Source organism: Tachyglossus aculeatus, chromosome 22, assembly GCF_015852505.1.
Source record: "Tachyglossus aculeatus isolate mTacAcu1 chromosome 22, mTacAcu1.pri, whole genome shotgun sequence".
Classification (NCBI taxonomy): domain Eukaryota; kingdom Metazoa; phylum Chordata; class Mammalia; order Monotremata; family Tachyglossidae; genus Tachyglossus; species Tachyglossus aculeatus.
This window is the reverse complement of record NC_052087.1, coordinates 31,919,393-31,934,380: the sequence shown is the minus strand read 5'-3', so window position 1 is coordinate 31,934,380 and position 14,988 is coordinate 31,919,393. Positions and strand designations below refer to the sequence as shown.

The 14,988-nt window shown below is 40.7% G+C and overlaps 2 protein-coding genes across 2 annotated transcripts; both read right to left on the bottom strand.

The window, feature by feature from the left end:
• Window positions 1-3,472: 3,472 nt before the first annotated feature.
• LOC119943293 (olfactory receptor 502-like) lies at window positions 3,473-4,408 on the bottom strand. Its single transcript, XM_038764120.1, has one exon. It carries the CDS (start codon window positions 4,406-4,408, stop codon window positions 3,473-3,475), a length of 936 nt encoding a protein of 311 aa, XP_038620048.1.
• Window positions 4,409-12,285: 7,877 nt separating this feature from the next.
• On the bottom strand, window positions 12,286-13,221 carry LOC119943290 (olfactory receptor 502-like). Its single transcript, XM_038764117.1, has one exon. The coding sequence runs from the start codon at window positions 13,219-13,221 to the stop codon at window positions 12,286-12,288; it is 936 nt and encodes a 311-aa protein (XP_038620045.1).
• Between the last annotated feature and the right edge of the window lie 1,767 nt (window positions 13,222-14,988).

Here is a 14,988-nt window from a genome sequence, read left to right as displayed (position 1 = left end):
GCAATATCAATCCAACATTGCTGTATTTAATAATTGAAATTATGGTACTTGTTAAGCACTTATATGCCAAGCACTGTAGTGAGCATTGGTGTAGATAGAAGACGATCAGGATAGACCCATTCCCTTTCCCGCATGGAAATCACAGTCCAGGTAGGAGCGAGTAAGGTTTAATCCCCATTTTACAGATGAGGCAAGTGAGGCACAGAGAAATTAAATGACTTGCCCAAGGTCATTCAGTTTACAAGCAGGGGAGCTAGGATTAGAATCCATATCTTCTGACTCCCAGTCACATGCTCTTTCTTGTAGGTGATGCTGCTATGCACTGCTGTGTGCCAAGCACTGTCCTAAGCACTCTGGAGAGTGTAGTTATTATGATAAGGAGATTATAGAATCGTCTTGTTTTTGACTATACCTTACAAGATTAGCCTCATTATCTAGCCAACCATCGAAAAGTCTGCTCTGTAGCCATCCAAGAGCTGAAAAGGTTTAGGTTGTGATCACACAGGCAGGGTCTTTCTATAAGATCGCCTTTAATTGTTTGGTGGAGGAGTCTGCCTGACAGACAGTCAGTGCCTAGGGATCCTGATGACTTCTGTGTTGCATTTGCCCTTCAACTACCCCCTTGTCTACAGGTTAGGAACAGGCTCCAGGGCTTTATCAAGTGGCAGGGTCAGAGGAGAGGCCTGGAGGCTACAAAGGCCTTGAATATCTACATTCACCTGTCTACATGTTTTGTTTTGCTGTCTGTCTCCCCCTTCTAGACTGCGAGCCCGTTGTTGGGTAGGGACCGTCTATGCTGCTGACTTGTACTTCCCAAGCGCTTAGTACGGTGTTCTGCACACAGTAAGTGCTCAATAAATACAATTGAATGAATGAATGAATGCCATCTGTCAGTCAAGTGAAGATGCTGAAGTCAAGGCTCCTCAGCTAGACTCTATGCTTGGACTTGTGGCTGGAGTAATATTTGCTGATTGGCATTGGCAAATTCTTCTCAGATAGGTTAGCATTCTCTCAGATGGGTTTGAAAGTAAACTGAAGTACAGATTACACTAGAAAAGTCCTTTAAATAAATGAATTGGCTCATGAATTTCCCCAGTTAGTGAAACTGTTTATCAGTAGTCTTGCTTTTGTCACTTTCATCTAAATGTTTTTTGATGTCTCCGTGTCTATTTTCCTTGAGTCTTTTACACGTAAACTTGAAGGAATTATAGGAGGCAGACAAACTATCATTCATTCATCCATTTAATACTATTTATTAAAGCTCATACTGTGTGCAGAGCACTGCACTAAGCCCTTGGGAGGGTACAATACAAGAATTATCAGACACATTACCTGCCTACAATTACATAGCACACATACAAAGCACTGTATATCATATAGAACAGTTTGGACAGACATTTATATAAATACAAAAATTACAGATATGGACATAAGTGCTGTGGGGCTGGGAGGGGAGATGAATAAAGGTAGCATCTTAGGGGGACACACAAGGGAGTGGGAGAAGAGAAATGGAGGGCATAGTCAGGGAAGAGCTCTTGGAGGAGAGGGGCCTTTACTAAGGCTTTGAATGAGGAGAGAATAATTGGTTGTCAGATTTGAAGAAGGAAGGGCATTCCAAGCCTGAGGCCATATGTGGTTGAGAGATCTACAGCGAGATTGATACGATGGGGTACAGTGAGAAGGGTAACATTAGAAGAGCCAAGTGTGTGGTTTGTGTTGTTGTAAGAAATTAGGTGAGTTCCTACCTCAAAAAGGCAAGGTGATTGAGTGTTTTGAAACCAATGGTGAGGGGCTTTGGTTTAATATGGAGGTGGGTGGAAAAATACTTGAGTTTCTTGAGTGGAGAAACATGTCCCCAATGTATTTGTAGAAAAATGATTGAGGCAGCAGAATGTAGTTTGGACTCCAGTGGGGAGAGACAGGAGAATGTGAGGTCATCAAAGAGAATGATGCAGTAATCAAGAGGGGATAGGACAAGTTACTAGATTAACATTGTGGCAGTTTGTATGGAGATGAAGGGGCAGATTCTAGCAATGTTGTGAAGGTGGAATTGAAAAGATTTAGTAATGGTTTGAATATGAGAGTGGGATTGATTGACTATGGACTGAATATCAGAGAGGGTGTGGCCTATTACCATTAGGAGAGAAGGAACATGTCTTTTTGGGTGGTGTATGGGACTGGAATTTAGAAGGTCCTGTGTTCTTATCCCAGCTTCGCCACCACTTGTGGACTGTTTGACCTTGGGCAAGTTACATAACTTCTGTTTAGCTCATCTGTGACATGAGAATTAAGGCTGTGAGCTCCATGTGCCACATGGACTGTGTCTAACCTTATAGCTACCCCAGCCCTTGGTATAATGCCTAGAACTTTACTTAACAAATATCGTTAAAAAAATCAGTACTAACCAATTTTACTCTTGAGAAAAGAAAATAAAGATGTCAGACATTTGTTTTCCTAGACAGATCATTGTGGGAGGCGAATGTGCCTACCAAGACTGTTTTATTGTACTCACCGTAATCCTTAGTACAGTGATCAGCACATAGTAAGGGCTTGATAAATAGTAGTGACTGATTCCATTTATTAATCTTGCCCTAGCCACAACACAATACAGATCCATTTCAGACTCATTTCCCTCTCATTAGATCCATCGATTAAAATAATTACACCATTTGGAAAGCGCTAAGAGGATTTTTGAACAGTTCCATGGCCCCAGTTCCTTTTGACAGTTTGTCGTAGACATCATTCAGTCAATCAGTCAATTATGTTACTGAGTGCTCACTCTGTGCAGAGAACTGTACCAAGCTCTTGAGAGAGTACAATACAACAATAGACACATTCCCCGTTCACAAGGACCTTAAAGTCTAGAGGGGGAGCCAGACATTAATACAAATCAATCAATCAATCAATCAATCAATCGTATTTATTGAGTGCTTACTGTGTGCAGAGCACTGCACTAAGCGCTTGGGAAGTACAAGTTGGCAGCATAAATCAATAATTAACAGATTTGTACATAGGTGCTGTGGGGCTTAAAGGGGAGCTGAATAAGGGGAACAAGTCAAGGTAAGCAGAACAATCTCTGAAAACATGGGTCTGGCTGGAAATAGGTTGATGTATCAGAAGAAATGGGCTGTGAGCATACCTGTGGAATGGGTCAGTCAGTCTATCATGTTTATTTAGCATTTACTGTATGCAGAACACTCTACTCAGCCCTCAGGGATGTACAATACAACCGACACTTTCCCTGCCCACAGTGAGCTTGCGTGACACATGCCTCAGCACAAGCTTGGCATTAGAAGAGGATAGATGTAAAATGCAAATATCCTGTTTACTGTTATGAACTGACCGCATGGATAAATAACACTCTAGTGTGTGATTCTTGACATTTAAAATCTACCAATCGATGGCATATATTGAACACATACTTTATGCAGAGCACTGTCCTAAGCACTCGGGAGAGTAGTGTATGGCAGAATTAGCCAACACGTTCCCTGCACATAACCTTCGACAGGGCATCTTTCACCTCTTTGTTCCTCAGACTATAGATCATTGGGTTCAGCAATGGAATCAATATCATATAACACACAGACACCACTTTTTTCTGATCTATTGAGAGGCTGGAGTTGGGTAGCAGATAATTAAAAATTGTAGTACCATAGAATAAAGTGACCGTCATTAGGTGAGAGGAGCATGTGAAAAAGGCTTTTTGCCTTCCTCCGGAGGACTGTATTTTAAGAATAGCCAGCAGGATGTACACATACGATATCAGTATGGTCAGAACTGTAACCAGCATAATGACAGCTGAGGAAGCAGCAGGAAGGACTTGGGCAAGCCTAGGGTCTGAACAGGACAGCTTCAACAATGGGGGGACATCACAGTAGAAGTGATTAATTTCAGGAGGTCCGCAGAAGGTCAAACTAAATACAGTAGCTGAATAGACCACAGTATTCAGGCAACTGGCAATGTAGGAAGCAGTAACCAGTGAAGTACACAGTCTCTGAGGCATGCACACTACATATAAGAGGGGTTTACAGATTGCTACATATCGATCATATGCCATCACTGCCAGAAGACAATACTCCACTGCCCCAAATGTAGCTGCAGCACAGAACTGGGCCACACATCCTGGGAAAGAAATGGTTTTCTTGTCCACTAAGAAATTTGCCAGCATCTTAGGGGTGACGGATGTTGAATAACATGAGTCAGAGAAAGACAGATGGCTAAGGAAGAAGTACATGGGTGTGTGAAGTTGCAAACTGACTCTTATGATTAAAATGATGAGCAGATTCCCCAGAAGAGTGACCATGTAGATGAGGAGGAACAGCATAAAGAGGGGAATCTGTAACTGTGGATCACTCGTTAAGCCATACATAATGAACTCACTCACAGCAGTGTGATTTCTGTTGGCCATTTACTGTCTTTCTGTTATGTGGGGAGACATTGAACTACACCATCATCATTGCAGTGCTTGGATGCCTGTAGGAGTAGAATTTCTGTTAAAACCACAGATTGGAGAGACTGGAGAACATGAAGAACTTTTTAAGGTCCCTTTTCCTGGAAATCCCTTCCCCGTCAAATTAGCTAGATCAGACATCCCTCTATTTTAAGAGCCCTTCTGAAATCACACCTCATCCATAGGAACTCTTTCAAAAGATCTTTCTCCTGTCAGTTTTTTCTTCTACCCATACAATGATGACAATAATGATAATAATAACAATGAGAATAATAATGTTAAGCACTTGCTATGTCCCCAGCCTTGGGCTACGCTCCTCGAGAGATAGAAGTCAAGCACAGTGAACCTAGTTCCTGTCACACATGGGGCTCAACATCTAAGATTGCCCCAACTACCACTTCAAGACTTTTGCTGCAATCATTTACCCATAATTCGTGTTACATATCTTACATACAAAATCAGGTAAGCACTAATTTTAGATGGGCACTAACCATGATCCAGTTTTTCTACATCATCTTCATCTATCTTCCCTGCTACATTATAAGCTCTTATTGGACTGAGGGCAAGACTACGAATCCTATTATACTCCCCTCAATGCTTAGCATAGCGTGTTGCACATAACAAGTCCTCAGTAAACTCAGTTGATTGACTGATTTTCAACCACTGCCAGAAGATGATAGCCACTAAGTCACTGGTCTGGGCTTCATGCCCTCAGATCTCCCAATGAAGCCAGCACTTACTAAGTGGTTCCCTCTCACAGCAATTCTTAATTCACTTCCAAGTCAGCAGTACACACTACTCCAACCCTCTACTTTCCTGCAGAGCCCACTAATCCTCATTCCTGGCCCACTCCATCATTTACTTCATTTCCTTCATCCTTATGATTTCATTTCTCCCCATTAGACATATTACCTATAGCAGGTCCTCCACCAGATTCTTAAATACACCTCAATGGGGAATTTCTTTGTCATACTCACCAAATAACTTTGTTTCAAGGTTTTCTCCATCTCCCATTTTTTTCATTATAAACCTCCATTTAAAATTCAGAATCTCCTCTTCTCTGTCTTCTAGACATTCCACTTCTTTGAAAGCTTTCTTTTTTGTTTGAAAAGTTTAGTAGCTAATGAAGGTGGACTATTTCCAAATATTAAGGCTGACGTGAGGTCTAGAAATCAAATGGAACAGAAAATTAACCTGAAAATCTTCTCCTGAAGAAGACTGTTTGTCATTGTTCCCTTGTTAGCAAACTCAGAAACTGCTTCCTTAAAGTATAAAAACAAGCAGCAGACTACACGTTTCAACAACTATGCTTTTGAATATTTTCCCCAAGATGATTTTCTAAATAGCTATAAAGATCAATTCATTATGAAAAATCTTGATGCACCATCACTACCAAAATTGAAACAAAAAGAAAGTGATTTCCCCCAAAATTGAGCTTCGCGTATTTTTGAAGTATTTCAGTGAAAGAAAGTGTAGAAAGACCATGATTTTTGTAGGAAAACATTTGCTATGATATAAATTACTCTACACTGTAGCAGAATAGAGTATCATCTCAAAAGGACTCTGCCTTATAATTTAGTGCCAATCTTCACTTAAACTAAGCACTTTTCTGATTGAAACTGAAAACCTTAACAGTGCAGTCAGAGAAGCCTGAAGCCAATGCACACAGAGGAAACATTGTCTAACTGATTAGTAAATGAAACTAGAAGATAAGATCAACAGTAATCTTCTGCAAACTCAGTTCCCCTTTGCTGTGATGTAAAGGTTTTTGGGACATCTATACCTGTGGAAGTTTCTGGAAAAAGCTAACATTTCCTAACCACTAAAACGAATGGATAGTGAAAGCAGCTTATAGCATCTTGGCTGGGACCAACTCTATTGCATTGCACTGTCCCGAGAGCTTAGGTCAGTGCCCTGCAAACAGTAAGCACACCATAAATGCCAATGATTGACTGATTGAGGAGGTAGAGGGACAAGTCGCTGAGATTTTCCCAGACAAAGAGGGAAAAGGGAATTTTATCATCTTCAAGTCAAAAAAATGCCTTGAGCCTCACAATGAGCCAAATCTTTTGTCCCTAATCCTGTACCCTGACAGCATAAACTCAAGAAGAGCTGATCTCTTTGGATTTACTTAATCTCAACATAACTTCCAGCTAGGGAGGTGGAGTAAGAGGAGGCCGAGGGAGAGTCAACTTCACAATATTAAACATTTTTCAAGATGAAAATTCCAGGAGTTGGATGACAAGATGTTGGTTATGAAAAGAGTTATCACCTAAGGCTCAAAAAAGATTGCAATGGATAACAGAGGCATGTTTATATTGGAATTAGTGGTGTTTGGGGATTAAGTCCCTCAATTCCTCTGTGTCACCTGTGATATTGCAGTGAAAAACATTATTTAATTGCTCTTTAGATCACTCAGACGCTGAGAATAATCATCTGCAGGATTTCACAATTTCTCCGGAATCCCAAGGGATAGGGTCATTTTTGCTAAAAAGGAGTTTCTGTATTATTCAACAAAGAAATCTGAATTACCCCTCAGAGAAATCTCACATAGTGTGGAGTGGAGCTTTCAAGGTTTCTTAATCCAGGGCTTCACCTCAACTGCCTCATAATGATGTGAGCCTAAATTAGGACAGGGACTGTGTCCACCCTGATTTGCTTCTATCCACCTCAGCACTTAGAACAGTTCCTGGAACATAGTAAGTGCTTACCAAGTACCATATTAATTATTTTCTGTCTAAGCAAAGTAGCATGGCCTAGTGGATATTGAACAGCCCTCGGAGTCAGAAGGATTTGGGTTCTAATCCCAGCTCCACTACTTATTGTCTGTGTGACCATGACCAAGTCACTCAATTTCTCTGTGCCTCAGTTACCTTATCTGTAAAATGGGGATTAAGATTGTGAGCACCATATGAGACAATGGACTGCCTTCAACTTTATTAGCTTTCATCAAATCCAGCAGTTGGTACAGTGTCTTGCACATAGTAGGCACTTAACAAATGCCATAAAAAAAAACACAGCAAAAAGAGACCACATTTCTAGGTTCAAATTTTCCCAGTTAGAAGCCCCTCCTGGTAATTTGTTACAGATTTTGAGAAACACCTTCACTCTTTTAAGATAAACAATCATTTAAAGCAGAACCAGTAATGATTAGGAAGCAAGGATTCAGGGAGTCAGTGGTATTTATTCAGTGCTTTCTGTGTTCAGAACATTGTATGAAGCATTGGGAGAAAACAGTAGTCGAGTTTGTAGACATGGAGCTTAAATCTGATCACTTCCCCCATAGCAGAAAGTGTTCTGACCTCTGTACCCCAAAAGAAGGAAAGGAGACTGTGTTCCTTAGTCAATCTTTCAACAGTTTTAAAGAACACCAACTGTGAGGAGAATGTTGTAATAAGTGCTTATGATAAAGAGTTACTAGACACCATCTCTGAAATTAAAGAGCATATATTCTAGGGAAAGAGACAGACACTAAGATAATTTACAGGTAGGAGGACAGAGGAAAGAGAATATATATATTTGAATTCTTAGGAGTTGGATATGTATGCAAATACTCCATGTGGTTTAGAGAACATCAACTATGTTGTACTGATCTCTCCCAAGTGCTTAGTAGAGTGTTCTGCATACAGTAAGTGATCAGTAAAAACTATTAAGTGATTGACTGATGGATTTAGAGTATATATATGCAAGGTTGGTACAAAGGGCTGAGATAGCAGTTGTCGGCATAAAACCGGTGGTGTGAGAGCTAAATTAATCAGGGAAGGCTTCCTGGAGGAAATGAGAGAGAAGAGAGTTCCAGGAAGAAGAAAGGATATAAGCAACATGTCAGAGGCGGGAGGGATGGGAACAATACACAGTGTAGAGGTTAGCCGAACATCATATTCCTGATAATGATTCTTTGATTGGCAGGAATTGTAAATGTAATGAAACGTAGGAGAAATCCGCAATGAAAACTAAATATTTCACATGAAATGAGGTCTCCCTAAGATCCATGCGAACTGCACCTTTAGGGAAAGGAATACAGTCACTCAGGATTGTTTTGATCTAGTTTCTTAGCCCACTAAATAAATGGATTGGAGAACTGAATCAGTTACCATGTGACAGTTCAATTCCTCCTCCCCTCTCAATACACAAGATACTGGTTTAATCTACATAAGATGAAAAGCAACTTGGAAACATCAAACAAACAATGCTGTCATTAATAATTGAAATTATGGTACTTGTTAAGCACTTATTATATGCCAAGCACTGTAGTGAGCATTGGGGTAGATAGAAGACGATCAGGACAGACCCATTCCGTTTCCCACATGGAAATCACAGTCCAAGTAGGAGCGAGTAAGGTTTAATCCCCATTTTACAGATGAGGTAAGTGAGGCACAGGGAAATTAAATGACTTGCCCAAGGTCATTCAGTTTACAAGCAGGGGAGCTAGGATTAGAATCCACATCTTCTGACTCCCAGTCACATACTCTTTCCTCTAGGCCATGCTGTCATGCACTGCTGTGTGCCAAGCACTGTCCTAAGCACTCTGGAGAGTGTAGTAGTTATGATAAGAAGATTATAGAATCATCCATCTTGTTTTTGACTATACCTTACAAAATTAGCCTCTTTATTCAGCCAACCATCGAAAAGTCTGCTCTGTCGCCATCCAAGAGCTGAAACGGTTTAGGTTGTGATCACTCAGGCAGGGTCTTTCTATAAGATCGCCTTTTCAGGTTTGGTGGAGGAGTCTGCCTGACAGACACTCAGTGCCTAGGGATCCTGATGACCTCTGTGTTGCATTTTCCCCTCAACTCCCCCCTTGTCTACAGGTTAGGAACAGGCCACAGGGCTTCATCAAGAGGCAGGGTCAGAGAAGAGGCCTGGAGGCTGAAAAAACCTTGAATGTCATCTGTCAGTCAAGTGAAGATGCTGATGTCAAGGCTCTTCAGCTAGCCTCTGTTCTCACACTTGTGGCTACAGTAATACTTGCTGATTGGCATTGGCAAATTCTTCTCAGATAGGTTGGCATTCTCTCAGATAGGTTTGGCAGTAAAATGAAGTACAGATTACCCTAGAATATTCTGTTAAATAAATGAATTGGCCCTGCTGAGAGCTCACCCCCTCCAGGAGGCCTTCCCAGACTGAGCCCCTTCCTTCCTCTCCCCCTCGTCCTCCTCTCCATCCCCCCCATCTTACCTCCTTCCCTTCCCCACAGCACCTGTATATATGTATATATGGTTGCACATATTTATTACTCTATTTATTTATTTATTTTACTTGTACATATCTATCCTATTTATTTTATTTTGTTAGTATGTTTGGTTTTGTTCTCTGTCTCCCCCTTTTAGACTGTGAGCCCACTGTTGGGTAGGGACTGTCTCTATATGTTGCCAATTTGTACTTCCCAAGTGCTTAGTACAGTGCTCTGCACATAGTAAGCGCTCAATAAATACGATTGATGATGATGATGATGATGAATTTCACCAATTAGTGAATCTGTTTATCAGTAGATTTGGTTATATCACTTTCATCTACGTGTTTTTTGATGTCCTTGTGTCTGTTTTCCTTGGGTACTTTACACATAAATTTGAAGGAATTATAGGAGGCAGACAAATTATCATTCATTCATTCATTTAATTGTACTTATTAAGCTCATACTGTGTGTATAGCACTGCACTAAGCACTTGGGAGGGTACAATACAACAATTATCAGACACATTCCCTGCCCACAATCACATAGCAAACATAAAAAGCACTGTATATTATATAGAACAGTTTGGACAGACAGTTATATAAATACATAAATTACAGATATGGACATAAGTGCTGTGGGGCTGTTGGGGGGAATGAATAAATGGAGAATATCACGGAACACACAAGGGAGTGGTAGAAGAGAAATGGAGGGCTTAATTAGGGAAGAGCTCTTGGAGGAGAAGGGCCTTTACTAAACTTTGAAAGGGGAGAGAATAATTGGTTGTCGGATTTGAAGAAGGGAGGGCATTCCAAGCCTGAGGCCATACGTGGTTGAGAGATCTGCGGCGAGATGGATGAGATGGGGTACAGTGAGACGGTTAACATTAGAGGAGCGAAATGTGTGGTTTGTGTTGCAGTAGGAGAGTAGCAAGGTGAGTTTCTACCTCAGAAAGGCAAGGTGATTGAGTGTTTTGAAACCAATGGTGAGGAGCTTTGGTTTAATACGGAGGTGGATGGGAAAATACTGGAGTTTCTTGAGGTGTGGAGAAACATGTCCCAAATGATTTTGTAGAAAAATGGTTGAGGCAGCAGTTTGTAGTTTGGACTCGAATGAGGAGAGACAGCAGGCTGGGAGGTCAGCAAGGAGAGTGATACCGTAATCAAGGAGGGATAGGACAAGTAACTGGATTAGGGAGGTAGCACTTTGGTTGGGGAGGAAGGGGCGGATTTTAGCGATCTTGTGAAGGTGGAACCGACAAGATTTAGTGATGGATTGAATATGGATTGAATATGAGAGTGGGGTTGATGGACTATGGATTGAATATGAGAGTGGGATTGATTGACTATGGACTGAATATCAGCGAGGGTGTGGCCTATTACCATTAGTAGAGATGCAGCATGTCTTAGTGGATGGAGTATGGGACTGGGATTCAGAAGGTCCTGTGTTCTTATCCCAGCTTTGCCACCCCTTGTGGACTGTTTGACCTTGGACAAATTACTTAACTTCTCTTTACCTCATCTGTAAAATGGGAATTAGGCTGTGAGCTCCATGTGGCACATGGACTGTGTCTGACCTTATAGCTACCCCATCCCTTGGTATTATGTCTGGCTCTGTGCTTAACAAATATCATAAAAAAAAATCAGCACCAACCAATTTTACTTTTTGGGAAAAGAAAATAAAGATGTCAGACATTTGTTTTCCCAGACTCTTGGCTCATTGTAAGCGGCGAATATGCCTGCCAACACTGTTTTATTGTACTCGCCATAATTCTAAATACATTGCTGGCCAAATAGTAAGGGCTCGATAAATAACACTGATTGATTCCATTTATTAATCTTGCCTTAGCCGCAACACAACACAGATTGATATCAGACCTATTTCCCTCTCATTAGATGCTAGATTAAAATAATTGCACCATTTGGAAAAAGCTAAGAAGATTTTTGAACAGTTCCATGGCCCCAGTTCCTGTGACAAGTTTGTCATAGACATCATTCAGTCAGTCAGTCATTCTACTGAGCACTCTATCTAGAGCACTGTACTAAGCTCTTTAGAGAGTACAATGCAACAATAGACACATTCCCTGTGCACAACAACCTTACAGTCTAGAGGGGGAGATAGACATTAATACAAATCAATAAATTACAGATTTGTACATAAGTGATGTGGGGCTGGAAAGGGAGATGAATAAGGGGAACAAGTCAAGGCAAGCCGAACAATCTCTGAAAACATGGGTCTGGCTGGAAATAGCTTGATGTATCAGAAGAAACGGGCTGTGAGCATACCTGCAGAATGTGTCAGTCAGTCAATCATGTTTATTTAGCATTTACTATATGCAGAGCATTCTATTCAGCCCTTGGGGGTGTACAATACAACAGACACATTCTCTGCCCACAGCGAGCTTACAGTATAGCACGGTGCATGCCACAGAATGGGTTCTCCTCAACAAAGGGTTTTGTAAGAGCGCAACCTTCGCATTAGAAGAGGATAGATATAAAACGAAAAAATCCTGTTTACTATTATGAACTGACCCACAGAAATAGGTCATGCTCTAGTGTGTGATTCTTGACATTTAAAAATCTATCAATCGATGGCATATATTGAACACATACTTTACGCAGAGCATTATACTAAGCACTTGGGAGAGTACAGTATGGCGAAATTAGCCGACACGTTCCCTGCCCATAATCTTCCACAGGGCATCTTTCACCTCTTTGTTCCTCAGACTGTAGATCATTGGGTTCAGCATTGGAATCAATATCATATAGCACACAGACACCACTTTTTTCTGATCCAAAGAGATGCTGGAACTGGGTAACAGATAAATAAAAATTGTAGTACCATAGAATAAAGTGACCGTCATTAGGTGAGAGGCACAAGTGAAAAAGGCTTTTTGCCTTCCTCCGGAGGACTGGATTTTAAGAATAGCCAGCAGAATGTACACATATGATATCAGTATGGTCAGAACTGTAACCAGCATAATGACAGCTAAGGAAACAGCAGGAAGGACTTGGGCAAACCTGGGTTCTGAACAGGACAGCTTCAATAGTGGGGGGACATCACAGTAGAAGTGATTAATTTCAGGAGATCCACAGAAGGTCAGACTAAATGCACTAGCTGTATAGACCACAGAATTCAAGCAGCTGGAAATGTAGGAAGCAGTAACCAGTAAAGTACACAGCCTCTGAGGCATGCAGACTACATATAGCAGGGGTTTACTGATTGCTACATATCGATCATATGCCATCACTGCCAGAAGACAATACTCCATTGTCCCAAAAGTAGCTGCAGCACAGAACTGGGCCACACAGCCTGGGTAAGAAATGGTTTTCTTCTCCACTAAGAAATTTGCCAGCATCTTAGGGGTGACAGATGTTGAATAACATGAGTCAGAGAAAGACAGATGACTAAGGAAAAAGTACATGGGTGTGTGAAGTTGCAAACTGGCTCTAATGATTAAAATCATGAGCAGATTCCCCAGAAGAGTGACCACATAGATCAGGAGGAACAGCACGAAGAGGGGGATCTGTAACTGTGGATCACTCGTTAATCCAGACAGAATGAACTCACTCTGAGCAGTGTGATTTCCGTTGGCCATTTACTCTCCTTCTGTTATGTGGGAAGAAACTGAACTACACCATCATCACTGCAGTGCTCAGAGGCCTGTAGGAGTAGAATTTCTGTTAAAACCAAAGATTGAAAAGACTGGAGAACATAAAGAACTTTTTAAGACCCCTTTCCCAGGAAATCCCTTCCCCGTCAAATTGGCTAGATAATAATAATAATAATAATAATAATAATAATAATAATAATAATAATAATAATAATAATAATAGTAATAACGATGACATTTATTATGTGCTTACTGTGTGAAAAGCACTTTTCTAAGCTCTTGGATGGTTACAAGGTGATCAGGTAATCCCACAGGGGGCTAACAGTCTTAATCCCCATTTCACAGATGAGGTAACTGAGGCACAGAGAAGTTAAGTGACTTGCCCAAAGTCACACAGATGAAAAGTGGTGGAGGCATGATTTGAACCCCTGACCTCTGACTCCAGAGCCCGGGTTCTTTCCACTGAGCCACACTGCTTCCATAAGATATATCAGATATCAGATAGATCAGGTAACCCTCTATCTTAAGAGCCCTTCTGAAATCACATCTCATTCATAAGGACTCTTTCAAAAGATCTTGCTCCTGTCAGTTTTTTCATCTACCCATATAATGATGATGGTAATGATAATAATAACAATGAGAATAATAATGTTAAGCACTTGCTATGTCCCCAGCAATGGGCCATGCTCATGGAGAGATAAAACTCAAGCATAGTGAACCTAATTCCTGTCTCACATGGGGCTAATTATCTAAGATTCCCCATCTACCACTTCAAGACTTTTGCAGCAATCATTTACCCATAATTCTTGTTACACATCTTACATACAAAATTAGATAAGCACTAATTTTAGATAGGCACTAACACTGATCCACTTTTTCTACATCCTCACCTATCATCCCTGCTACATTATAAGCTCTTATTGGATAGAGGGCACAACTACTAATTATATTACATTCTCCTCAATGCTTAGTACAGTGTGTTGCACATAACGGGTCCTCAGTAAACTCCGCTGATTGACTGACCTTCAACCACTGCCAGAAGATGATAGCCACTAAGTCACTGGTCTGGGCTTCAGGCCCTCAGATCTCCCAATGAAGCCAGCACTTACTGAATGGTTCCCTCTCACAGCAATTCTTAATTCACTTCCATGTCACCAGGACACACTATTCCAACCTTCTACTTTCCTGCAGAATCCACTCATCCTCATTTCTGACCTTTTTCATCATTTCCTTCATTTCCTTCATCCTTATGATTTCGTTTCTCCCCAGTTCACTTATCACCTGTTGCAGGTCCTCCACCAGATTCTTAAATACACCTCAATGGGGAATTTCTTTGTCACACTCACCAAATTACTTTGTTTCAATATTTTCTCCATCTCCTTTTTTTCTTCATTATAAACCTACATTTAAAATTCAGAATTTCCTCTTCTCTGTCATCTTAGACATTTCACTTCTTTGAAAGCTTTCTTCAAAGCTTTGTTGTTTGTTGTTTGAAAAGTTTTCTACCTAATGAAGGTAGACTATTTCCAAATATTAGGGATGACGTGAGGTCTAGAAATCAAATGGAACAGAAAATGAACCTGAAAATCTTCTCCTGAAGAAGACCGTTTGTCAAAGTCCTAATATTAGCAAACTCAGAAACTGCTTCCTTAAAATATTAAAGCAAGCAACAGTCTATACCTTTCAACAACTATGTTTTTGAATATTTTCCCACAGATGATTTTCTAAATAGCTATAATGATCAATCCATTA

Excerpts from the sequence above, each read along its gene's own strand:
- LOC119943293 (XM_038764120.1), bottom strand. The coding sequence starts at position 4,408 with ATGGCCAACAGAAATCACACTGCTGTGAGTGAGTTCATTATGTATGGC.
- LOC119943290 (XM_038764117.1), bottom strand. The coding sequence starts at position 13,221 with ATGGCCAACGGAAATCACACTGCTCAGAGTGAGTTCATTCTGTCTGGA.